Here is a 27,604-nt window from a genome sequence, read left to right on the forward strand (position 1 = left end):
GTTTCATACTCACTGTCGAGAAAGTAAGAAAACAAACAGTAGTGTAAGAGCTGTGCCACCACAAGGAAACTTCCAAAGCTATCTCATTTCCCTTATAGCAGACGTGTTTGCCGTGTTTGTTGGACGTCAGTGCGGACGCCTTGGGGCTGGTGGGCTTATCCTTCCGTCTAGACAGCGACGGTTGTAAGCACAGACGTAGACATGTCTCACTGGCGAACAGTCACAGTCGCAGCATTGACTTCACTGTTATGTGGTGCCGAGCGGCCAGTGGTCCGTACGCCTTACGGCCCAGTCGAAGGTGTACGTTTGTCTCACCAAGGAAAACACATGGACGGTTTCTTCGGAATTCCCTTTGCTCAGCCTCCGGTAGGTGAACTCAGATTTCGAAAGCCATTGCCCGCAAAGCCTTGGAAGAACGTGCGAGACGCCAGTCAGTTTAAGCCGGCATGCATGCAAACCAACCATCGTCTGAACCGCGAAGTTCTGCTCAACTACACCACTTCCTCGTCAGAGGACTGTTTGCACATCAACGTTTGGAGACCGAGCTGTGTAACTGAAAACGCCTGCGACTACCAGGCTCCGCTGCTGCCTGTCGTACTGTTCATCTACGGCGGCGCCTTCCAATGGGGCGACGCGTCTGCCTTCTACAACGATGGCCTTGCATTCGCGTCAGTAAACGAGGTTGTTTTTGTGAACTTCAATTATCGTATGAACGTGTTCGGATTTCTCAGCGACTGGTCACCCGATGCGCCTGGCAACCTGGCTTTTTGGGACCAACTGTTGGCTATGCAGTGGGTGCGACAGAGCATTTCTGCTTTTGGCGGTGACCCATTGCTCGTTACACTGTACGGCCAGAGTTCGGGATCAATGTCCGCCGGGGTCCATGTCTTGTCTCCACTCAGCAAAGGGCTCTTCAAGAGGTGCATCTTCGAAAGTGGCACAGCGTTATCTCTGATTACATTTCAGCGTCGCAACCAAATGAGCTTTTTCACCAACTTTGCGGGACAACTGAATTGCACCGATCGTGCGAGCAACACGTCGGCGATGTTGGAATGCATGCGGAAAGTGAACCCCCGAGAAGTGATACATAGGCTTGGAACAGTGGGCCAACTGACGAGCATGTTCTTTCCAATATCAGGAGATGTGTTCGTGCCGGAGTATCCGATTGATTTCGACAATGTTGACTGCATAAATGGAGAAGAGATGCTTATGGGCACTACGCTCGACGAAGGCACCGTGTTTTTCTATCATCCCATTGAAAGGCTTCGGAACTTGGAACCAGCTCTGTACGACTACTACGAAGGGGCTACGGCCATAGTGTTGAGCACATCCTTTTCTATTCCCCTCTCAACGGCGCGTCAATACATCTCTTCTTTATTTGACAATTCTACAAATGACCTCAGCGTTGACGAAGTACTACGCACGCTCAGCCACTCATTCGGAGATCCCGTGTTCGTGTGCAGCACGAACTTATGGGGAGAGCAGCTGGCCAAGCGAGGACATTCCATCTATCGCTATGTTTATAGTCAGCGCATGCCACTTAGCGTCTGGGACGAGTGGATGGGCGTGGTGCACACTGACGACTTGCCTTACATGCTAGGCTCTGTGGCGACATTTAAGGCGAACTTACGCTCACAGCGATGGAATGACTTGCCGGATTGGTTCAGAAACTTCAGCGTGACTTCCACGGAGCTTACGTTCAGCACGAACTTGGTGAAATCCCTTGGCGCATTTGTAAAAACGGGGTAAGTATCAGTCACTCCTTGCCCTGTGCGCTTGCACTACATAGCGCATCGCATATATATGCAGCCGCATGCAGCCCGATCTCCTCTTCGAACAAGAACATAAAAAATAGAGTATTAACCAGATTGTCCCTAATGTTGAGATACAAATAGCGCCAACCTTATATTTGCCTCTGTCTAAGCATGTGTGCATGCCATTACGTCTTGCCTATACTATGCAAATGCGTAAGAGTCTAGTTTCACTCGAATAATGCAGGGTAACGTGTGCAATCGCTTAGTGTATGCTATGGAGGTACAACGCACTTTTCTGTGAAGTGGAACACCACGTATTTTTGGACCAAAGTTTAAAGGTTTATTTTGTAAAACTAATGTCTTAAGACATAAGGGACCGTCACATGTGCAGTTCTCAATCGCTCTACAGACAATTATTTCCTTAAGCTATGTAAGATCGAAGTTACACAGTAAGTGGCAACCTCTGGGATATCAGAAAACACTAAACCAAAGTAATGTAATATATTTTTTTGGCCCACTAATATTGAGGCCCGCGAAAAGATGATGAAATATACAACCAGTAAGAAATCGGGCTGCTCACTGAGTCAGAATGTGGCTACTTTGTTGAAAACTGTAAAGTGCATGTCGCATAGTTCTATAGGGAACAATTTTCTGGAGCACCGTACATATCGCTGGACGCTTTAAAGCTGGATATATCGAAACTGGGGCTGATTTTATCATTTATGCTGTATACAAGGATGACTTTTTCCAATCTTGAAGTTTACAACAATGTTGTAAGATATCGCATGTACGCAAAGTTTTGTTCACTGATCATCACGAAACTTGTAAAAAAGTTATGTTGCTACTTCATTGCTTGTCAGTGCTGTTCTAGTGAGGTATACCTGAGTAATCAAGTTACTTTCTTTACTATTCACCTGAGTTTATTCAAAAAGAAATATTTTTTTCATGTTGAACGACCCGTAATTCGGTTACCAGAAAAATAAAAAAGAGCAATTGATGTAGAACGGGAATTGTATACCATTATTTTCCGAGAACAATATGTGGCACGTAAATTCTGAGGTACAGCGCAGTCATGCCATCACTTACTGTCCTTATATCTTTACAGAAGTAATGTCGTTTTTTCGTGAGAAAAAAGGACACCAAACAATGCCCCTCAAGTGAATATGGGTTCTAAAAAAATGTGTTTCTCCATGCCATGTCCATGAAACTATCGATTGTTGAGGCGAGAATTCAGTCACCATCCATGTGATTGGAAGATATGGGCCGTTTTTGCAGCTGACTACTGTTCGTGCTGCCGTGCCAGAATACCAGGTAGGCGCTGCGAAATATATGAGTAGCAAGAAAAAAATAAATAACCAAAACGTATTGCTAAACTTCTAACGCTGCAATCACAGGTAAAATCACCCTACTGATATCAACTTCCCGAGAAAGCGCCTTAGGGCCACGTGAAGGACTTCATCATCAGCGCTCAATGCTGCCCGACGTAGTTACGAGGCCACATTGAGGAAAACTATGATAACATTGCCTAACCATGGGCGTTTGAAGGACGGGAACGTTAGATAGCGTGTCGATTACGGATTAATTGCATCAAAAGTTCCCTCTTCCCGAAAAAGTTAGCTGGCGTTGTGCCCCTCCAGGTGGCAGTTGCCAGCTTGCTCTTTCCCTCTTTCTTATGTGTCCTTGTAAATCAAATAAATAAATAAATAAATAAATAAATAAATAAATAAATAAATAAATAAATAAATAAACATCTTGGTGGCATAGTTGTTCGTCAACTTCAGCGGTGTCCGTAAAGCTATCACGTGAAATAAAAAAAAAAGAAATATTGCAGATTCCACTGACTGCTAAAATCCATTTCATGTGAAACATACAATGAATAGTAGAGCATGCGGAATTTTTCGCTTCGAGCGTACAGCGTTTATGAAGGGTTCTGTGTTGTCATGGTAATTGAGTGATTAAACGCATATCGCGTGTTTGCCAGGCATGCAGAGTACACTGGATTGTAAAAGGTAGCTCATGATCTAACGCAAAACACGCGCTCACTCATGTGATAGAATAGTGGTCAGCTTCTGCCCCACATTGTTCTTGTTCTTGTTAACCTACTTTCCGTGGTGCATACGCATTATGGTGGATTGGCCAAGAATTCAGTGGTTGTAAAAATTATTGCGCAGATTTGGAATAATGGATATATAATGGAAAGATTACCGATGACCTAGAAATTGAGGTGCTTGATCTTATGCATATAATTATTTAAATAAATAAACGAATTTATTCTTAGAATAGAGCAATAATTTGATTTTCATACGTATATAATTTTGTAGACAGGTTAGGATAATGAAACAGATTAATTAGTCAACCTATTAGTTTCATCAACGTAGTCTCAAACCGCCACGCATACTGTCGCATTAGAGAACCCGGAAATGGAAGCTCCAAAAGACAAAATGACAGGCACAAATAAATCCATACAAATACCACGGGAAGGTATTTATTAAAGGGTGTTTCGTAATGTGTTAAACCGCCTGCAGGTCAAAAAGAAATGATCTATTGTTTCAAGTTCATCACAAAACGCGCACAGTGGCGTAGGTGCTTGAGCAGATTTGTGTTTAGAGAAATTTTGATTTGGTACCCGGCAACACAGCCTTGTAATAGCTATTTCTTGCTTACGAGTGTGGCAAAAGTCTCTTCGCAAGGGATATAATACATGGCGATACTCGGTATAGTTTGTTAGTGCTGTACCTCTAAAGACTTCCATAAGCGTACGTCTGTGGAATCGAGCAGCAGTCCGATAAGCGGATGAACAGTGTGGTAGAATTGGTCTGCTAGTTGATGACTTAGCTAATGAATCGGCTATTTAATTCAGAAATAAGCCTTTATGTACAGACACCCAAACTATAATCGAACTTTTCTAAAATGCGCAGGCACTATAGTGCATGGAGCGCCTTTGTTACTTGATTATCAGCCCCAACAGAAAGAACCCCTCGCAAAGAAAGAGACTGTTATTATGACAGCTGATCTAATTGCTGTATCTAACTTGCGTAAGGAGAGCAGAATACGACCAAAAATTCAGCCACAAAAACGGGTATGAAATCGGCTAGTCGAAGGGAATAAAACCAATCTGAAATTGGGCTGAAAATTCTAACTCCTGACTTTTCGTCATATTGCGATGCGTCTGTAGCTAGAATAACGTTTGTTGTAATACTGCGCAGTTGATCTTGCAGTAAACCATCCAAAATATTATGGGGAAGTAATTTGGCAACATTAGGAAAAATGTCGTCGAATTGAATTTCAACCGGGGCTGAATTATCACGACTCGGCATGATGTCGCGTAATTGTACGTTTAGAGCCTTTAGTAAATTTTGTACAAATATAATTTCTGGGGTGTGAAATCACAGCTATCTAGCACCGAAAAATTATTCCGGGGTGGAAATAAAGGCTGTTTCTGAATGTCGTAATGGTGATTCATAAATCCCTAATAGTGTCTGAACAGTCAGAAGGCAAATTCTACAGGAAAGAGGAGGGACTCTCAATTCGAAATACAACACATTGTTAGCATCTGTTTTAGGCAGGCCAAGGCATGAGCGCAAAGCTTCTCTTTGCAGAAGAACTATGTGCATGGTGCAGGGAAATGATGTGCATACCATACGTGGTGGTTGTAAGCGTACTTGCGCAACGTTTGACTGCAGCTTGAGGAGTGATAGACATATAATGTTTGTTACGATGATTGAGACCACTTTTTGTCGGCGAGAAGGAGTCATGGTCTGCCAACCTGCTTTTCTCTCGTTTCTTGTGCGTACAAGCTGTTCAAATGGTGCGTGCCGGTGTGCGCAAAAAGTATCGAAGTGCTCGTGGTGCTGTAAAGATGAGTGTTTGCACTTTTGCACAAACAGGAGGAATGAAAAACTAGGGGAAGCGCCGCATGCTAAGTAACATAGCGGCGACCACGAGAAAAGTGTCTATAAGAGTGGATACCCGACACTGCCACTCGAACGGGCGCTGTCATGACATGTCGCTCGTATAGGGCGTGTTTCCAAAACATTATGAAGCACTCGCATTGCTCTGCAGTACAACACTTGACTGTCATGCAGAATGTTGAGATGAGGTCCGACTAGGTCTTTTTCAACAATGACAAAAAGTTCTTCGAGACATGAGATCGGTTCAACAAGCCAGCAGAAGGTGAAGTCAGCCACTGGCGCTGGTGGCATAATGCGCTAGAAGAGCAGTACTTTGCAACAGAGGCGGTGACACCAGCCCCGAATTAGTGACTCTTCAGGCGGCTATATGTTCCGTAGAATCCCATGTGGCCGGAAGATGGGGTCATCGTGAAAGGCCTCAGGGAGGTATACGGTTCAAGCGAACGTGGGAGATCAGGAGCTCACCGGTGTCTGTCATCATTGCAAGTGTATCGGGGCAGCACGTTATTTTCAATCTTGAATTGCCTCAGTTGAAGGCACAACCGACCATTACGTGGCGTGGACTTTACGCAGATGCGTTGAAGAATGCGATGACAACACGAATCATGCTGTTGATAGAAGGCCAAATGAGTTTAGTGATTGGAAGACAGATGGCCAGCTACCGCTAATTCTCATAATGTCAGAAGACTCGCAGCCTCATTGTCATGGGGTGAAATATCAAGGTTCTATCTCTGAGGAGATGGTAGTTGGAGAGGGCGACAAGAAAGGGCGTCGCCATCTTGGCGTTCCCCCCCCCCCCCCAGATTTCTTAAAGAAACGTTCATGTGTACCCTTGCAGCCGGAGCCCCGAGTGGTAAAGACATAAAGCTAATCTATTTAGCGATGATAACCAGTACAACGCGGAGGGGTCCGTAATTACTATAAAATGGCGTTTCTAAAGGCACAAATTACAGTAGGCCATTCCTGTTCTGTGATCATACAGTTTTGATTCGTTTGCGAACGACTTCCCTATAGGCGACGACTCTCTTTCTCTCTCTCTACCAGCTGTGTCAACGCTGTAGGAGAACGTCGCCGGCACCATTTTCGCTCGCACCGGTGGGCACACAAGTATACGGGCATGCTCATCGAAGTGAAGGAGTACGGGTTCCGATGCGAGCGCCACCTTGAGAGAGTCAGAAGCGACGTCACAATCGTTTGTCCAAGTGAACGGCTGTGCTAGTGATGAGAACTATTGATGGCACTATCGATGCTTTTGATATTTCTTTACTACGAAAGTATCAATGGTTAAAAAAAGTCATGGCTTATTCACGAAGTGAGTGATGGCGAGTGGGCGAAGCTCCGGGGGATCATTGACACCCGTGCATTCTTTCTTTCTTTCTTTCTTTCTTTCTTTCTTTCTTTCTTTCTTTCTTTCTTTCTTTCTTTCTTTCTTTCTTTCTTTCTTTCTTTCTTTCTTTCATTCTTTCTTTCTTTCTTTCTTTCTTTCTTTCTTTCTTTTTTTCTTTCTTTCTTTCTTTCTTTCTTTCTTTCTTTCTTTCTTTCTTTCTTCCTTTCTTTCTTTCTTTCTTTCTCCTTTTCTTTTTTGTCTTTCTTTCTTGAAAATGACACATTGGCGCTCTGCCGCCAATATGTCGTTTTCCAGTCGGTGATGGGGAAAGAGTGATAAGGAGCTTTTATCTTCAGTGCTTTCACAAAGTACAAGAAGTTTCACGAGTCGGCCGTGGAGAATGAAAAGTGCGAATGGAACAAGGACGCAAATGAAAGGAGAGATAACTGCCGTCAGCTTTTCGACTTGGCAAGCGATGTCGCACTGCAGCTGGACACAGCCGCAAAGGAAGAAGCGGAATGCAATAAGCAGAAACTGGTCTCTATTACAGTGGCTGTGCTTTTCTGCAGAATGCATGATTTGTCTCGGCGAGGCAATTAAAAAGCCGGATTTTCAGAACCTTCTCACGTTTCGCGTCCACGATGGGGACCACGTGCTGCAAGCACATCTCCACAATAGCTCCAAAAACGCAAAGTACACATTGGCGAGTATTCAAAACGAACCGATAAAAATAAGCGAGGACCTCCTTGGGAAAGACATTGCCAATGAGAGGAACAAGTCCGGGCAGTATTCACAGCTGGAAGACGAATCTGCGGACATATGAGGCACAGAAAAGCTCAGTATTGGTTTCCAGTTTGCAGACCCAGATTTCAAGGCTCTCCGATAAGAACTTCCTGGCATGGTTCCGCTAGAAAGCATGGACGCTGAGACCATTTCTGCCACAATTCTCAAGGCTGTTAACGACTTTGCCCTCAATCCTGAAAACATCGTAGGCCAAGGGTACGATGGATTCTCTTCAATGGCGGGCAGTATACCTGGCGTACAGGCTAGAATACAGGAAAAACACCCTCGAGTCATGAACTTTCACTGTGCTTCACATCGGCTAAACTTGGTTGTGAACGGGGCAAGGACAGTGGCGGACGTCATAAGTGCGGCGGCATCCAAGAAAGCGACGATTAAGTTCTTCTGGGAGAGCCCACTCAGGAGGAAGAACGCGCTGTCGCTGCCCTTGCTTTGTGAAACCGGGTGGACCTCTCAGTATGAGAGCATTCATCTCTTTCGCCAACATTTCGTTGAAGTCATGGAGGCTGTGGCAACACTGCCATAGTCTGCGAACTGGCCAACATGGGAAACTGCACACTAATTATTATGCAGTCTATGCGCCTCTTCATTTTAGGGGCGAAGCTTCTTATAACGGTACCCGTTCGTCCCTCGTAGCTGTTGTAGTGTGTAACAAGTATAACATTTTGACCTCCAAGGTGGTGCCGCTGAGAGATTTCTTCTGTGCGTTGTTGAACAATAAAAGATAGTGCTCAATGTACATGCTAATGAGAGACATGAGAGAGGCATGAGAGGGGAATGAGAGACAGGAGCATTCGGCTTTTAGTTAACGCGCACGCTGCGATCCCCATTAGCAGCCATTGGCATGTACATTGAGCACTATCTGACAAGAAAGTGTTGCTACGTTATACTCGCTGGGTGTAACCTCGTTAGTTTTAGAAAGGTTTAGCGAGCTTTGAGCCGCAGTGACATGAATACAATGAACTAGTATGTACTATGAACTCGAGGTGGTTAAAGGTGGGAAGTAGATACGAAGCGCAAGTCGTAAAAAAGTAAAAGCCGAATTCTCCTGTCTCTGATTTCCCATTAGCAGCCATTGGCATGTAGATTGAGCACAATCTGACAGGAAAAGGTTGCTACGTTATACTCGCTGGGCGTAACCTCCTTGGTTTTAGAAAGGTTTAGCGAGCGTTGGGCCGCAGTGCCATGCATACAGTGAACTAGTATATACCATGAACTCGAGGTGGTTGAAGGTGGCAAGTAGACCCGAAGCGCAAGCCGTAAGAAAGTGTGCGTGTGCAACCTCTCGTTTAGTCCTTCCTTGGAATGTCCGCTGGATGGCGGTGCTTCTACATGGTGAATACATGATGAAAAGATGCGAGATGGTGGTACTAGGAGTGTTGAATAGATGGACGAACGGACACACAGACATATGCATGGATGGACGCAGGGGCGGATGCATAGACGAACGCAGGGATGGACGCACGAACAGACGTACGCACGGACGGGCGGATGGACGCACGGATGGTCACATAGACGGACGCATGGACGGACGGAAGCAAGAACGAATGGACGGACGAATGATACGCCCCACTCTTTATCATTCACTTCGTGGATATGCTGCTATTTTCTTTAGTTTGCCTCACCTTTATTGTCAGATATTCTGCTCTGCTTGAACAGGGGACAAATATGTTACATAGACGCCAGATGGACATTTTAAAGGTGCAGCATATGCGGCTCCTTGCTGAAAGAATATGCGAGCACAGGGCAAAAGCGGGAGAAATGTTGAAGGACCTTTCTTCTGTAACCGAGGAAATCGCACGACAGCTTGGGGCACAAAGCAGTATGCCGCTTATAGTTGCGCGCCACATGCACAGGACGAATGCCCTAGGAACTCCGGAAGAATATTACCGCCGTAATGTCTTCATTCCTTACTTCGACTCTCTGCCTTCAGCGCTGGAAGGAAATTTTGAGAACGCAATACTACCGCATTTGCGCTTCTCTTATTACATCAAAATGTGCTGACGAAGCTTTAGAATGAGTACTTTAAGAAGAAGCTCTGCGAGGCTGTTGATACATACTCCGAATTTGATAACTTCGACTGCGAAGTGAAACTTTGGCGTCGGTGATAGATGAAAGCAGACTTCAATGGAGACCTGATCGATCTTGCATTTGCTGAGGGGATCTATCCCGCCATCAGTCGTTGTTTTCGAATGGTCATAACTTTTCCCTACACAGCATGTTATCTCGAAAGTTCTTTCTGCACGATGCGGCGTGTGGAGACGTGGCTTCGTTCGACGATGTCAGACGATCGCCTGTCTGAACTCTGCACGCTCGCACTGCATCGTGAAAAAAAAATGAAAAGGAGGGCCTAAGAGATTTCGCAGAGAAATTTGTACGACACTTTGCTATGAGTGCGCCAAGACACATGCCGCTCGCATTTAGAGACATTGGTGAATGTTAGGACAAGTTTCTCGCATGCGCGAGATTGCGGTGATTCTGCCTGGCAACATGTCATTCAACTGCATATCATTTAATGCGAAAGTTTACAGAAGAGGAGCCTTTGAGTTTCTCAGCGATTTCTGATTGCAAACTGTCGAACTGCATTGCTAGCCAGAAAATCTAAACTGAAGGCTGCCTGCCTCAGCAGCGGTTATATTCAGCTTTGTGCCTCGTGGTCTCAGAAATTCTGAAAATTCCATCTGGATGTCGAAGTGTTGCGTTTTTTTTTCAGTAATAAATGCAGGCAGTATCCAATTTTGTAAACCTTAAGATCAGAAAGATATCTCAATTTTACATAGTTGCTATAAGCATCCCTCTCTCCCTCTCTCCCTCAAGACAGAATCCTGCCGACACCCATGATCCCAGAGGCCACCGTGCTGGTTATTCGAAAGCAGACATAGTGCTGACATTAAAAGCGTCAAAATGAATGTAAACAGCTCGTGCCTTTAAGAAATCATTGTTAGGAAAAGCTTTTGATACTTCTATTGCATGGGTGCACTTTTGCACTCAGTGCAACGACAAACAAATTGCAGAAGATAGATGCCTCTGGTTTGAACACACGCAGTCAACTTTGTTGACCGTCGTTGACGGGATGCCGGACTCTTCGTAACCATTGAAACGCAGCGCGCCGAGGGGTGTATTTGACTTTTTTCGCACTGTTGGCTCATTCAAATGGGGATGTTGCCAGACCTCAAAAAGATCCCGTGTTTCGCTGAGCTCGGACGATTCTGCATAGCGCCGCAGCGCAGGAGTTTCTGTGTCAGAAAAACAAGCCACAACGGTATCTTGGAAAAACGTGTACATTACGGACAGTGAGAACCGCTGTGCAGTGACCACCGCTGTGCTGTCGCTAACACCACATGATATTTGTTATTTAACTGCTGGTCAAGACATTGCACTTAATGATATGTTTTTTCTACTAGGCTTTCATAGCATTTGGAGAAACCTTATGGCGGTATATAACTATGATGTATATAATAGATCAGTGAATTCTTACTTTACCTTGTTTGTAAATAACTTGCGGGAAGTGTTTCGAAAATCGGAATATGGGGAAGTGTTGATGGATTCTCCTGTGGAAATGAAAGGTTGGTAATATCAGCTGCATGCAGGAGTTGCTGAGGTGGGAAAGTGTGCCAATGTCCAGCACCAAAGAAGAAAAGAAAACGAAAATAAACGCGAGCTGTTCATTCAGGTGGTGTTTTATTCTGCCTTGGTTGTGTTAGTGTATGTTCGTGTCCATGTTAACTTCCGCATGTGTCATGCAGACGCTAACACTTTGAGATTTAGCAAATTTATGGACTCACTGCCCGATTGCTCCCGTCAGCTTCCTTTTTTTTTCACCACCTGAAATAACTCTCAGAAATAACCCCTAAAACCTAGGAAAGACAGCAAAAAATGACTCTCTGTATACTCTCTCGAAAACCTCAGCGGGGCAAATAAATAATTACTACCCTTGCTACGATCAAAAACCTGGTCATCGCGAGGGTAAATTTTTACCTCGGCTCGTAGGTTGTGAAAAAAAAACCCAAAAAGGGAATGCGCTATAGAACAAGCAGTTTACCCTTGTTTTCAGGTTATTTCAGGTAATTCTTGTTTAGTGTGTATCGTCTGATGATAAAAATTCCATGTCCGTCACGTGAACGACTCACTGATGACAGTATATCACGGCTTACGTTGATGCTGCTGCTGCTGATGATGATGATCAAAACTTTATTACTCCTAAAAGAGGGGACCGGCCGAGAGGTCTTACGTTGAAGAGAGAAAGTCCCATCCTAAAGTTAGTGCGTGTGCACACGTTGAAAGCACGAGAAACTGAATGTGATCAAGTATACCATCCACAAAAACTGTGTGGACACACCGGTAGGCCGAACAGGAACAGCGTTCGTACAGACATCGAAGAAGAGGTCATGTGCGCGGTGTTTTCACTTATCGCAAGTGTGAACATAGTTCAATAATAATGACAAAAAACGCTGACCTCGGGTTTACAAATGCTTGAACACAATCTTGAACACATTTAACACAGTCTAACAGAACACTTGATAGTTGCTGCGGAGGAGTTTGACTTAGCCCGAAAGATGCAGCTTCCCTTCACGAAATCTGCACTGTTTAGTTTTCCGGGTGGTGGTTCAGGGTCAAAATAGCTGGTCGAAGGCGAAAATAACAGCAGTGCATCAGGGACGGAAAGTGGCTGCGCTGTTTCCGCCGAGGCTCAGTGAAGATGGTGAGCGGTGTTCGTAGCGTCGGTACAGGTGACTGTGTTGTGGATACGGACAAAGAAGTTCGTCTCTTTCATTGTAATCGTGACATCATCGTTCAACCTGTTGACGGCATGTTGAACGACCAGGTTTACTGACTTCACAGTAAAGCATACTAGTCTAGACACCAGGCATCGGGAGGCGGAAGCGACGTTTGCAAGGACACATCATTAAGGGAATCGCATGCGGTTACCTTAATGTTATGTCTGTTGAAAAGGCGCTAGGAGCGCAACCCGAGTGTCCGTCGGAGTTGGTACAGGGCCACGCCTCGGAACTTCCGCACACTTTATGACAGCGGTCTGTCTTGGGAGTACTTGCAACTCGGGTGGTGATTGAAAAAGAGAGACGGGAGAGCATGGTGGCACAGCAAAGACTCTATCAAACTGAATGGAACGAGGAAATCAACACTCGAGTGTCACACGAAAAAGTCACTCATCCGTTGGCCATACCTTAATCCATTAGCCAGAGTAACAATACACCCCGATAAAAATTGGAGTCAACTCTAGCACTAGCCAGTCTATAGCGACTATGGCTGCTCTGTGGCTCTCACGTGGTTGCACCCTGTTTGAACGCCTTTTTGATCGTAGCATCAGCTCGGTAACGAGAACTCACTGTTCCGTTGATGAAGTTCTTGAAGTAGTTATACGGTCGCCGTTCGTGAGCATCCGGTGAATAAGCCGCCTGGTTGAGTTTCTTGTTACCCGTTCATTACGGGACCTGGCTGGTGAGGCCTAGCACATGACTGTGGTTTCTCCTAAGTGTGGCCCGCCCAAACGAATGACATGGCGCTCCAGGAACTGTCGTGTGGGTCGCATCTATCTTGTTAAGAAGTTTAAGAGCTGCAGGTGCACCGGCAAATGTCGTGATGTGGTGCCGCTGGTCCGGGAAGCCTCGCCCGGAGGCTACTAAGGTAGATGGCTGCTTCTAGGCATCCTCACGCCGCTACCTCCAGCCACCCGCTGCTTTAATTATACGAGAGTAATGCTGCCCCTTCGACTTTCCTTTTTTCATGGGGCGTTCCACAGGAGAATGCCGCCTCTTCCTCGGGGTTCGCCACAATGGCTCGGGTCCCATACCCCAACCAGTTCGCCCACCAATGGCGTGAGCAGGAGTGGCAGTGCTGCGCACCATCGAGAATTTTTCCGTGCTCCGCACACCATCACCACTTGCAGACATTCAGCATATGCCACGTGCCCCTTTACCCATTACAGCAACAAGCTCTTCTCTGACGAATTACGGAGGCTGTTGCCACGAAACGGGGTCCGGGAGTTCAAAAAAAAAAAAACACAGCGTGTTCTTTGAGTTCCACTCGAATGCGGGAAAGAATCAGCGCGTGTAGCTCGCTGTCATTGTTTGCGCTTAGATGAGATGTGTCAGGGTGCAAATGGAGCAGACGGAGTTGATCAAGGTGATTACACGTGGCGACGATTTCTGGTACGGTAAGGGGGTTCAGCCTTGCCAGGGCGTCAAGTGCAGCGGGACCAATGCCTTTCCGTGGGGCAGCCCACCTTGTGAGTCTCCATCACTGAGCTGCTCACGCGACGAAAAAGGGCATCTATGTAAGAAGTGCATGATTCATCGTTTTGCTGAACACGCTGCGCTTTAGCTTCTTCAGCGCAATGTCTCAGCGGATCGAAGGGTTCGCGAAAATATGTCGTGACTGGTGCATAAAGGCGTTCAATTCACGAAGTAGAGTTCGCGAGCTCGTGAATGAAAAACCAAGTCTCGGCTACACGTGTCACATAGAAGGCGATGCAAGTGAATTTCGAAAAGTCTTCCCAGGGGTGAAATCTTCAATGCCATCACCATGAAAGCCAGAGAATACCGGTGAATACTTTTTGAGTTGGCGTGACCAACCAGGAAGAGGTTGCCGTTGGTGCAAGAATCGTTGACGCTCCAGTGTTAAAGCGCTCGTCTTTCGACGTTGCCGGGGGCTGTTTGTGCCCACGGTGGCCTAAAAGAAGCTCCAGGGATGTATTGGAGTAGAAAACGCGCTGAAAAAGTCAAACGCTCGGGCCGCAAAACTGTTCTTTATTCGCCCTCAATTGAGCCTGAGCACTGCTGTCAAACCCAAGGGGTGATAATGATTATTTATGTCAAAACGAAGCGTATGAGGTATCATCATCATCATCATCATCATCATGAGGCTCACAATATACACAAAAACACAAATAAAGATGATTCAGGAGAAAATATTTCAGAGGCGCGCGACCATGGATTTGAACCTGTGATCCGCCACTCCACAGCGCTCTGCCTTACACAATACATCAGGTGTCTTTTTTATTTACTGCTTTCAGTCAACTCAAACCAAGAAATAAGCAACAGGCATACCAGGCCATGGCGCAGGCTGTCAAGATTTAAAAAAAAAATCTATGCTCAAAAATGTGAAAGAGCATTACTAACATAGGAGCAATTAGACCATGTGTGATTCGTTTTCCGAGATATAGTAACGGCAGAATACAAATGCCAGTGACATTGTATTCTGCACGCTGTCAAGAAAGAAAAAATAACTATAGTAGAAACGTGTAGCCCTTGTAGCAAGGGCTACACTTCCTTTTCTTCAGTTTTTTTTCTGACAGCGATTACCAACAGCGACAAGCACCACTACTGCACATAACAAAAATACTAGCACCCTTATAACTAACACGCTAAAGATGACAATGAGGCTTTGCAAAGATAGCTGCTCCTATCGAAACACCAGCCAGCCTGTCTGGGGCATTGTTCGATCTGCTTACCCCACTACTTGTTTCCATTTGTCAGCACCTATCTTGATTTTAGACTTCCATAAAGAAATAACGCATCCAAATTTTTTTCGTGCATTCAAATATAGGTCGGTACTAATACATGGGTGATACTGGCGGATAAGCCCGCTGTACACAATATAAAGAACAGTCCAAGCTTTAACAAGACATATACATCATTGTTAGTTTGTAACTGTTTCCTTAAGCACTTTGACTTGGGCGAGTTGGCACATAATTAGATAAGCTTCAGCGCAATTTAGACGAAGACAAATGGAGACACACAGAACACAGACGCTCGTCTGTGTTCTGTGTGTCTCTATTTGTCTTCGCCTAAATTGAGCTGGAGCCTATCTAATTATGTTTCCTTAAATTCGCGCTGCTGTTTTCAGTTTTGAAGGTTACTTTACACTCAGCGCAAACGCTTCTTATCCTTTCCATCAAGTAACTGGCGCAATAAATCGAGCGAACACTCATGGACAAGTACGAGAGTGAAGAAATGCGCGATGTGTCGTTACAAAATGCACCCCGCTGTCCTTAAAGTCTGCTGGAAAAACACAGAATGAATTACCCAAAAGCAGAGTTGACAAAATAGAGCCTGTCTCGCTGCCATGTAGGTGAGAAAAAAAAGCAGAAAAAAAAAACTGACGAATATGTCGTTAAGCGTCCTTCATTGATTATCACAAGCCACAAGAAAAAAAAAAACAAGCTTCCTCTATTATTGAGGTGCGAGGAAACTTATTTGACCTATACGTACGCCATATTCTTTGGGAATAACCATACTGCAAGACGTCTAGTGACGTGGTGTGCATCAACGTTCGAACTTTGCGCCGTTGACCTAAATTTAGCCACACGCCAACAAGGACATTCAAGTTTCCCATGTACAAGCAAAGTTAGCGGAATTCGTGCGGCCGAACTGCAGCATGATATTTAATATGGTGCCAGACTGTTGAACACCCTGGGTTTGTTAAAACCAGCGAGTTTAGCAGTTTAGCAAAAAAAAAAAAGCAGGAACTCAAGAACATTTTCGTATTAGTTACACAGCAGCGTTTGCATGAAATAACAAACATTCATTTTTTATTTTTTGATACAAAAGTGAAAAGAAGCGGGCTCTCCGTCAGCAGGCTCTCAAGAACACGTATACTAATTTCCGCTGAAAACAAAATAAAAAATAAGAGGTCGAATTCACAAAAAATCTTTTTGTAAGTGGATTCTCCGTACGCAAGCCGCATTCGCAGATAAAATGTTATGCATTGTTTTTATCTGAAATATCTTTTACAAAAACTTTAGCGTGAGGCGTTTTTGGGAATACGGAACAAGATGGAATGGCGAACAATCTATTAAAAGAAAGACAGGTTTATGGATCATCAAATGTTGCTCGCGCAAGTGTGTCACAATACTTCTTCAAAACAAATAAAACCACCATAGAAAGAATGCAAGACATTTGGTTCGGGCATCTGCCTCAGTTGCGCAGAAAGTGACTAAAGCACTCACACTTTACTTAAAGTCAACAAACCTGAGCGACCGCCTGTAGACTGTGTGTGCTCGCCTCGAGTGTGCTTGTGATTGTGTACACCTTCTTAACTCTCTGCAACCTATTTTCTCCCCTTCATCCCTTTCCCAGTGCTGGGTAGCAAACCGGATGTGCGTCTGATTAACCTCCCTGCCTTTCCTTGCATTTTTATCTCTCTCTATCTCTGGTTCGCGTTACAAAATACTACGTGATAGCAAGTACAACTGTGCGTAAGCTAGAACTAAACAAACGAGTCATCAGTTTCATAAGTAAAGATAGGCGCTCCTATACATTAGTAAATTAGAAAATTATATAAAAAAGTTACACTGATACAATGTACAGGGGTGCATGTTACAGTGAAAGTTGTTATGAGATTAATTCGGCTCTCGCGCAGCGCCGTTGTTGTCCGCCACCGCCGGTGTCCGTAACCACATCGCGTGAAAATAGAAAAAGAAACCTAGTTGACACAGTGGTGCTCGAACTAAGGTCCGCTGCATGCCAGCCCTGTATTCTACCATTGTTTAACGCCGGTGCTAGGACTTGATGGCAAACTTGCCTTAGGCAGGCTTGATGTCGGGGAAGCAATCGCGTAAATACGACACGGCCTATAAAACGTTTTAAGACAGCGAAAGAACAAGCAGTCGTCGAACAATGCGAATAGCATAACAAGTGGGTCGTCCAATACTCCAACCCATTGCAAAAGCTTGTTTTGTTCTGCTATTAAGTGTACACATACCCTTTTTGTTTTGTTTTGTTTTGTTTTGTTTCCCTGGGAGGTTGGCTCATACCCACTCAGGGGGATTGGCCAAAAAAGTGTAGTGCAGTTTTTCTGTGATCATTTTAACTATGTGTAATAAATTGGTATTATAATAAGACTAATGTGAAGATAAAAACAACATAAAAAGAGCAAACGAAAAACCAAAAAAAAGTTAAGTTGAGCAATTTTGAGATTTGAGGTGTTATGATTACCACTCAGCTGCGTTTACTTCACTCTGCCCTGGGGAGTAATAAATAATTTTTTGATTGAAGATGACAAAGGTATACGCTTGGTTGCTTGAATATAATCGCAAACGGCATTGAAAGCATCCCTGTGGCATACCCTTTTCAGGCACAATTCTTCATCGTCGTCAGCCAACATCCCACTACCTTTGCAAACATCCCACTACGCCTTTTCACTGATTCACCACTTCACCGACCATATAGCGAATACTGTTGAGAAGTAGCCAATACGAAATGCAAAATGGTCATCTACTCGTACCCAGGTAGCGTTAAAGAACCATGGATTGTCCTATTGTGTCCATCCCTTGTTTGTACGTGACCGCCTGTAGGTCCACCTTTGAAAACTGCCCACTACTTCGTCCTTGCAAACATCCCACTACGCCACATCACTGATCCACCACTTTACCGACCATAAAGCTGTTATAATGGAAGGATAACGGAAGCGCCGTTTCGCTACCACTTACGAATAATAACACTTATTGTATAAATATATCCAGTGTTTGTCACGTCTTCGATGAGGTAGTGGGCGATATTCGCGGATGGTTCACTGTTTAGCGTTGAAACCCTCTGAAGCTTCACCCCACTCATCATCATTCACTCCTTGGATATGCTGTCATTTTATTATTCACTGTTCGTTCGAGTACCTTTTATATATAAATCTCAGGGGAAAGCACTCAAATGAGAAAGTTTCAACCCATATGTTGGACCACTATGAAGGAGATTTTAAGTGCAGTTGTAACTTAGATGCTTTAGAATCAATAATGCAAAAATATCCCCTTACTTTCCTTTTATAAAACATGTAATCTCAAGCAGTCAAGTCGGGGCGTACAGAAAGTTCCGTGTACTGGACTGTCGCACTAAAGAGCCGAGAGCCGAGGAACTTTGCCAGCTGTGTTTAAAAGCGCGTACGAGTTTTGCGATAACGCGTGATCCCGTGAAACTGATTGACTAAGTATTCGTGCCATGGTTTATTGTAGGTATCGACATCCGGGCCTCTTACGAACGAGCACATGTATTTGGGTCAAGAGCATGGCGAGCAAAAACTTGGACAAGAAGCCCAAAGATCCTATCGGTACAGCTGAACATGATTTGAAGGTTAACGTGCGAGCATCGAATGGCCTATATATAGCGTCCCAGAGGCCAATGGAGGCGCGTTTCAGAACAGTGAACATCAAGATTTCGCGCGAAATTCTCTCCTTCGTTTGCCATTGAATGCTGCAAGAATCACCTATCCTACAAAACTTCCGCCTGTCTTCTCAATTTTCGGCTTACTTTGTCAGTATTTGAGACGAATATTCGCGTTCGTTGGCTGTTGTCCTCGTGAACGATTGCGAAATGGTTAAGTTAGATTTGGTAAACTGCCTTGTTAGACAACCAGCTAAGCTGCACAAAATGTGAACATCGCATAAGCATAAAACCAACAAAAAAATAAAAGCACCCCTTGCTCATACGAGAGTGATGAACATCAAAAATAGCGAGGCAAGCTTACCCGATACCTCCTTCTCCTCGAAAGATCGTTCTGGACCGTGGCGCTCTTGTAGTTCTTCGCCGACACTCGCGCCATAACCCTCAAATCACGCTCAACTGTGTACGTCCTCCACAAGTGTGAGAGCTATCGACTAATCGGAGAATGAACACTTACTATGCAGTAACACTTACTATGCTAAACAAAAACGATATGATTCGAGACTCACACAAACCACACCTGTGGCTGTACAGCGAGACCCACGCTCAGTGGTATATGGTATGACAACATTCACTGAACTGGGAAGATATGAAGGAGCTTTGGGGAAGTAAATACTCGCAGCATAAATAAATCAAACACAAAGCTTAAGAAATTTTTTTATTAAAACTAATAAAAGATTTTATGAACAGAGCTCGTAAGCAGACACGTGAAATTTCGGCAATCGTATTGCATGACGCCTGACTATATGTATCCGACGTCCTTGAAATAATTTTGTGAGGTGCCGAATAGCCTTGTTGAGAACCACTGTTGTCTAATATTAGATAAATCCCACATGTGACATATGTGCATGTTTCCGCTTCAAATAAGGAAAAAAAGGTTACGCGAGACTGAACTGTGATCGCGATGAAAAAATTGAGCCATTTCAGCACTGTGCTCATTTGGAGAAAGTTAAATATTGGTGCTTGCTCATAAATGGGGAGAAAACTATCTTTATCGCGCACCATTAAGGCGATGAAATAAAATGTCTGATTCATCAGATTGTTGATAGATATATATGCGTGCATGTGTTTTTGTAGTTTTTGTGATCTTTTGAATTTTAGACTTATCTGTTATAGCGTCCACAATATGAGACTCATATGAACTCTTTCGAAAAATTGCACAGACAACGCGAGGTTCATAACTAAGAAAAAGGGCAAGCAACAATATGTAAATTAATTTAGAAAAACGGCTATAGTTAAATGTCCAGCACGCAACTTGAACACCATGATTTCCCGGAATAGCTGAAAACTGACTTAGCAAAATAGCTGCGTTTGCTGTCGCACTCGCCGTAGTTTGCGTGAAAATCCGCAAGTGACAACTGAAAGCTTGCTTTTCTACTGAATATTTAGATGGCATCTCGTCAAGATAAACAGTCGCCCAGAGAGCCGCCGTTCCTTTGAGACATTCATTGATAAGGATCGTTGCACGTGCAAGGTTGACCAACGTTGCGCCGCCATCAGGACAGCGTTAAGCAACACTGGAAAGGGTGAACCGGTTCGTTGCCTTCTCGACCTCTAATTCGGTCTTGATTGTGTAACGAGCCACCGCACTCTAGCCAAGAAATGCTGAGGCGGTGATCGTAGATCAGCATTCAAGGACCCTCTCCTGTTCCAAATCTTACTTTGATTCGACCTCCTTTCAATAAACCCAGCAAACGCTAAACAGCGTAGCTTGGCAAGGTGAAGCGGGAAAGGAAAGGAAATTAAAGAAGCGGGTACACACTTTGGGAGTTCAGTGCCTCTTACAAACAGCGTCCGCGCACTGGAGCAGAGCACCGACAAAGAGCATTTCGGAAGAGTGCGCCATACACACAGGTGGCGCGAGACATTGCCGACGCTGTTCGGGAACAATGATTTGTCCCGTTTTCATTATAGGCTGCCTCCTGGCAGTCGTGTCGGCAGGTGATGTACCACAGGCCTACACAGAGACGGGCCTCATTTCCGGAGAACGGTTAACAGTCAACAAACGCCAAGTGGACGCCTTCCTAGGGATCCCGTACGCTACGCCTCCAGTGGGAGATCTACGCTTCAGAAAACCGGAGCCCGCAAAGCCCTGGAAAGGAATTCTCAGCGCTACGAAGAAGCCGCTTCCTTGCGTCCAGACGGATTTGCCACTGGCAGATAAGCTTCCGTTCAATTATTCCGGTTCAAACGAGGACTGCCTTTACCTCAATGTATGGAGGCCATCGAAGTACTGCGCCACATCGTCACCCAAATGCAGTGCCATGCTGCCTGTCGTAGTCTTCGTGCATGGAGGTGGTTTTCAGTGGGGAGATTCAGCGCTATTTTTGTACGATGGAAGCAACCTCGCGCCAACCGCAGACGTAGTTTTGGTGACATTCAACTACAGAGTCAACATCTTCGGTTTCCTCTCGCTGGAAAACAGCGAACTTCAAGGAAATATGGGACTCTGGGACCAAAACCTTGTACTCAAGTGGGTTCGCGCCAATATCGCTTACTTTGGGGGCGACGCCAGCGAAGTAACTCTTTGGGGACAGAGCGCAGGAGGAGCGTCGGTTGGCTTTCACGCTGTTTCGCCACACAGCAAAGGATTGTTTAAGCGGATCATAATGCAGAGTGGAACACCTGCGCTCACAATCCTCAACGTGTCTCACAGAAGGGCAGCCAGGATCACGGCCATCGCGGACGCCGTCGGGTGCTATGACCGCCGGCGCACTTTGATGGATCAGGTCAAAGATCTACTGTCCTGCATGAAACGGGTGGACGCGCGCAAGATACTCGACGCCGTCAGTGCTGAGAAGCCGCTCAACCAGTTCTACCCACCCACACATGGCGATGACTTCCTTCCTAGCGACCCGCTGTCCGATGACACTTGGAATCACTTGAACACCAAGGAGCTTTTCACAGGACACACGGCCAACGAGGGCAACTTCCTTATGCGCAACATACGTCGTTCGGCTCCTGTACTGGAGAACATCCTGAGTGAAGACTATCGCTTCATCACGACTGTCGTTTTGTCCGTAATGTTCCAGATACCCGTGTCCTCTGGCAGGCAGATCGTGAAGGAGTACTTCGGTGACTACGACGAGAAGCACAAGAAGAAGAAGGTGCTCGAGATCCTGGACGACATGTTCGGTGACGTTGTTTTCAACTGCCCGACAATGTTCTTCGCGGAGAAGGCATCCAAGCAAGGCATCGATACGTACGCTTACATCTTTGCCCATCTTCCCTCCACATCTCCGTGGCCTAATCCAAGAGGTCCGACGCATGCGGACGATATTCCTTTCATGATGGGCTCCCTAGACTTTGTCGCTGATCCGTCGAAGTTTACAGACGCCGTGACGGAGAAAACCAGGCAGCGTCTCGCTATTGGTGCTGCAAGGATCACCCCTGAAGAGCGTCAACTTGCCGGACAACTGCAGGAGATGCTGTCGGCGTACTTCAGAACAGGGTATGGTGAAAATGAGACAAAATAGCTATTAACACTTTAAATATTGTTAGAAATATGCGAATTTTCAATATTATTGTGAAAACAAGTGTTCTTGGGCTTTCTTTTTAAGTGCGCAAGGTTTCTCTCAACCATGAAGTGAAGTTTTAAGCTTCCTTGCAGAAACTGAAGAAACCATCATAACATATTCCGGGGAGCTACGGCTTAGTCTCCATTCTCACGCTGTTGTTTGACACAAGAAGCCTCGGCTATTCGCAGCTCCTAGTTGATAGTAATGTAAAGTGTATGCTTGACTCCAGATGCTCTAATGAAGAAGGACGGTGTGTGTGTGGGGGGGGGGGGGGGTGGCAGTATTTTGAGATGTGTTTGGCCGGCATAATCGATAATCAACATCTTTGTTTACTGAAATTCGGAGAGCCAGTGATTATTTCCGAGCAAATAGCTTCCGCACGACGGGGACCGTGAATCATTTATGTTGCGTGGTCACCACGCATAAGTAATTAATGATCTTCGACATGCTTCTCTTGCTCCTCCTTACATCATCCATTCAAACGTGACCCTGGCAACCGAGTGCACAGGACGTGGAACGGTCGTTGCGACTGAGTTTGCGTAGAACGGATGCTCAGTGTGCGTGTGTTGCTCGACAGAAGTGCTCCTGCATGCTTTCTGACAGAGAAAACAAAACGTCAACGATTTGAAGCTTTAGCGCCTCAGTCCACGCAGCATGTTTTATTCGGTAACATGTTGCAGTTGCAGGTGGATATGCATATGCGTCATAACCTGTCTTTTTAAGTATAGTCATGCCTTCCCTGTAGTTCAAATTCACACAGGGCATCTTCAGGGAAAACGAATTTTAACCGACTACGATGACGTGGACGCCTTTCTCGGAATACCGTACGCACAGCCTCCAGTAGGGGACCTTCGTCTGTCTAGGCCCCAGCCTGCGAAAGCGTGGAACGGAACTTACGTTGCGACCGAGTTTCCAACTCCATGCTTCCAGCCAGACCAGGTACTCAACGAAGACGCGCGGCTCAACTATTCCTCTTCATCGGAAGACTGCCTCTACATCAACGTGTGGCGGCCAGCCAGTGCTTGCTCTAACGAATCGGTTTGCGAGACAGCGAATCTTCCCGTGCTGGTGTTTCTGTACGGCGGTGGTTTCCAGTTCGGCGATTCTGGACTGCGCGTCTACGACGGCACCAACTTCGTGGCGCGCACGAACACACTCTTTGTCAGTCTGAATTACCGCGTGTACTTTTACGGTTTCCTCTCCGCAGAACGTCCAGCGCTTCCGGGGAACATGGGCCTCTGGGATCAGCTCATGGCGCTCAAGTGGGTCAACCGCAATATACGTCGTTTAGGCGGCAACGAACGTGACGTGACGCTCAGTGGCCACAGCGCGGGTGCAATAGCTGCAGGGCTGCACGCCCTTTCGCCCCAGAGTCGGGGACTCTTCACGAGGCTGATCTTACAGAGTGGGACTCCACTCACGATGATCGTTGGGCTGTCATACAGCGGGATCAGTAAGTTCATCAACACTGCGGTCACCCTGGGCTGCTATGATACCGGCCGAAGTCTGGACGCGCGGATTAGCAACGTCATCGACTGCCTGAAGCGCCTCGACCATGTCTCCCTCCGCACAAGGATGGAGGCTGTGAACGTCAAACGTCAAATGTTCCTTCCCGTGTACGGTGACGACATGCTGCCTTTCGATCCCTTAAACGGGAGGAACATAGAACTACACGTCAAAGAAATGTTCCTCGGAACTGTGCGTGACGAAGGAAGCTTCATCGTGTACGCTCTTCGTGCCGCCATGCCTTACCTGATGCACTTCTTGCACCTCGACTACAGGCTGGCCGTGACCGTGGGGCTCAAGTTTGCGTTCGACATTCCTACACACAATGGAAAGAGTATAGTCCAGGCCTACTTCGGAGATTATAGTGTCACGCACGATGACGAGACGATTGTGGATATTCTTTCGAAGCTGATAGGTGACGCAATGTTTGACTGCCCGACGAACCTGTTCGCCATGAAGGCGGCAGAGCTGGGCACTGACACGTACCGCTACCTGTTCGCGCACAAGCCTTCGTACAGTTTCTGGCCCGACTGGGCTGGCATCGCTCACGGCTGCGAGTTGCCGTTTACTCTGGGGTCGCTGAGGTCGTTCAAAAGCGAGCCTCGGTTCACTTCGCCCAGTGGAAAGTACGGAGATGAAATGAGGAATACCGAGGCATCGCAGGAAGATGAGAGTTTTATGGAAGAGCTGCTGCAAATATGGTCTGCCTTCGTTCGTGACGGGTATGTGAGGGAGAGTGGCGTTGCTGCGAAAGTATCGGTGTGATTAATGTTTAAATGAAGAAAATACTTGAAATAACCTGCCGCCTGTCAAGCGCCGTCCTACTTTGCACTAGTTATATGGTACTCTATAGTGTGAGTGTGTTAAAAACACTACTGACCGAAACACTCTGAAATAATGTAATCAGTTGCTGTTTGGGTGGGTGGGGGAGTAGGGGGTGGTGGAAAACCGTTAGTAGTACTGTTATGTAATTCTCCATTGCGAAAGGATTTCTAGCATAATCATGAAAATACACACTGTATAAACAGCCAATTGCTAAAAAGAATGCAGCCTCACATGATGGTGAATGGACCTCGCAGGCGTAGTCGCTGACACAGCCAACAAATCTCGTAAGTGCCTAAATGAAAATCCAACTCCGTTTCGGGTGAGCTTGGCCTACAAGAGGTTCACTTTCATGACTAAAACATCGAAATAGGACTGTAGGTAGTTCTTAGACAGCTTTTCTTTTCACAAGTTTGAAAGCGTGGAACTTGGAATTACCGCAAAGACGAGTATATAAACATAGCGCACTACCATGTGATTTTCTATCAAGTGAAGACTCAATAAGAATGCTTAAGTACAACTAGTATACATTTCCTTTTATTAGGAGGCCAAAGATTCCCCTGTCGGACGCTGAGTGGCCCAAGTACACGGCCGAAAACCCGGAGTTCGTGTACCTGCAGCCCAGCAACTACACCCGAGGCTTCGGCCCTAAGAAGGAGCGCTGCGAATATTGGAGACCATTTCTTCTCAAGCAGTGAGTGTTAGCCGTTGTGTCGATACTATGCTCAACGGCATTGCAGTGATGATGCCGTCTGGCGTTGTGGGCATGAATGAGGGTACCTGCTGCTAATTTACTTACTAGAAATAAAATGCATTTTTTCTATGAAAAAGTACTACTTGATGTTTAGTATGTTGTTCCCACACTAGCAATTAAAGTAAGGCTCGGGTATTGTATGATTGGGGTGTAGTTTTGTGGGCAGAACCCCATTACAAGTGCTACCGTTAGCGTACGTAGTCCTACTTTCGCTCATTGTGCCACTGCCCTCACTGCAGCGTGAAGAAGCTCTCGAGCTGCGGAAGACAAGAAATTACCTAATAAGGCGCCATACTTTTATGTGTGCTGCGTTAAAACGAGAACTTTAGAACTAATCTATTTCGGGACCATATATATGTATGTATATCGTTTTTCTTTCGTAAACTTTATTTTTATAATACTAGCCCAGTGGAACGGTGTAACTGTTGTGAAGAAATTGTGACAATTCCTTCAGTCATTTGTTTCAACGTGAAGAATGGTGAGAGTAAAATCGCCACCTCCCCACCCTAATCTTTTCGTTGCTGTGAGCCCCTTAGGAACAGTAATCAGTGCATTGACTCTTCAAAATAAAATAAATAAATAAAAGAAGTTATGTACTCGCGAAGAGGGAGGGTCAGGACACGTCTTTGCTGCACCATATAAAGCAATCAAACCAGTTGCAATATGTGAAATCTGAGGCTGTTCTATATGTGCAGGAGTAAAGGCGCCTCGGCCGAGCAGTCATCGTTGCAGTCCGATACGTCGTCCACAGGGTCACCACAACCCGCCAAGTCAACACGGTCTGTCGCACCAGAGGCCGCTCCCAAGAGTGACGTCAGACTAGAGCTGTATTCTAGCTCGTACACTCTCGAGCCTTCCACCGTGCTATTCACCATCTTCGCTTTCATCATATGGATTTGCATGGGGTAGTTAGATCATTCGGTGGAGCCGGACATCGTTTTTTTTTTGTAGTCAAGTACTATAGAGTCTATGATCATCGTCTATGACCCAAAATTCACCATTTTCATTTTTGTTTTGTTAAAACGACAATACAGTGAGACAGCATGTCGCAGTTTGCAAAAGATACTATTTGCCCTTACTAGTGCATAAAAAACTCCACTTAGCGAGTTTTTCCACAATTAATAAGAGTATGCCGATGTCGTGTTTAAACAATTCAGGAAGGTTGAGGTTTCTTCATCATTCAAATTTCAACTTTATTTTTGTTGGCTGCACAACACAAAAGTGCAAACTATGGCACGGAGGTAAGTAGCGAGATGAGAAAAATAATGAAAGTAGAGTCAGGTAAACTATGCAGTTTGCCACCTTTATCATGGAAAATGTGATGGATGAGTGGAAGAGAAAGAAAGAGAGTGAATGAGAGGGTAATGTATGAGAGTGAAAATGTTCCACGCGAGTCACATGCCTCAGTGTGCTTACAGTGAATCAATTGCCTCACTGATTATCTCGAAGAAGCAGTTGTTTCTTCTGGATACATTATCAATTTGAAAAGTGCATCAAAAGAAAGAATATTTAGGCCTTATTGTGTCTACACTTGCGTCTGACAGACGCGGAAAGCGTGGCCTGACTGTGGCACTAAACACTCTCCTAGAGTCTGACTCTAGATCAACATAGAACACCCGGCTGAATATTGAACTCACCATTCCACAATACTCAAAACAGTGTGACAACACGCGCTCCAAAGCGCCAGCAGAGTTCAGGAACGCCGAAATAAAGGACTTGGCAGTGGCTGTGGTCGCCAGAAATGACACAGCGAAGAATTCAGGTAAAGACGAGACGTCGACGTGCAACTGCTGTACCGGCTAGTCTCTCTCAATGACTGCAGATTCGACGAAGCAACTGTAATATTTGCTGGCTCACTGTTTTCATAGGCTCTCACTTCGTAGGTTTCGATTGTACCATCACTTGTAAATAAAGCACATTTCTTTCGCTACTACCTACTAAAGAAAGTGTCCTTTTAGATAGTCCTAGTGCCCACCCTCTCGCCATTTGCAGTGCTGTAAAATGAGGGCGAATTCCCTCTTGAGCAGAACAGACTTCACT

General features: G+C 45.5%; 2 protein-coding genes across 3 annotated transcripts; both read left to right on the plus strand.

Annotated features, from left to right (window-relative positions):
* The first annotated feature begins 190 nt into the window (after nucleotides 1-190).
* On the plus strand, nucleotides 191-27,497 carry LOC119171770 (acetylcholinesterase-1). Of its 2 annotated transcripts, none has more exons than XM_037422605.2 (3): nucleotides 191-1,745; nucleotides 25,355-25,504; nucleotides 26,260-27,497. In XM_037422605.2, exons 1-3 carry the CDS (start codon nucleotides 202-204, stop codon nucleotides 26,471-26,473), a joined length of 1,908 nt encoding a protein of 635 aa, XP_037278502.2. In that variant the 5' UTR covers nucleotides 191-201; the 3' UTR covers nucleotides 26,474-27,497. The 2 variants fall into 2 exon arrangements, with proteins under 2 accessions (XP_037278502.2, XP_037278500.2); XM_037422603.2 differs by lacking the exon at nucleotides 191-1,745 and adding an exon at nucleotides 20,720-22,415.
* LOC142814204 (acetylcholinesterase-1-like) lies at nucleotides 22,799-24,862 on the plus strand. Its single transcript, XM_075892384.1, has one exon. It carries the CDS (start codon nucleotides 23,137-23,139, stop codon nucleotides 24,751-24,753), a length of 1,617 nt encoding a protein of 538 aa, XP_075748499.1. The 5' UTR covers nucleotides 22,799-23,136; the 3' UTR covers nucleotides 24,754-24,862.
* Nucleotides 27,498-27,604: the final 107 nt, after the last annotated feature.

This window comes from Rhipicephalus microplus, chromosome 4 (genome assembly GCF_043290135.1).
Source record: "Rhipicephalus microplus isolate Deutch F79 chromosome 4, USDA_Rmic, whole genome shotgun sequence".
Classification (NCBI taxonomy): domain Eukaryota; kingdom Metazoa; phylum Arthropoda; class Arachnida; order Ixodida; family Ixodidae; genus Rhipicephalus; species Rhipicephalus microplus.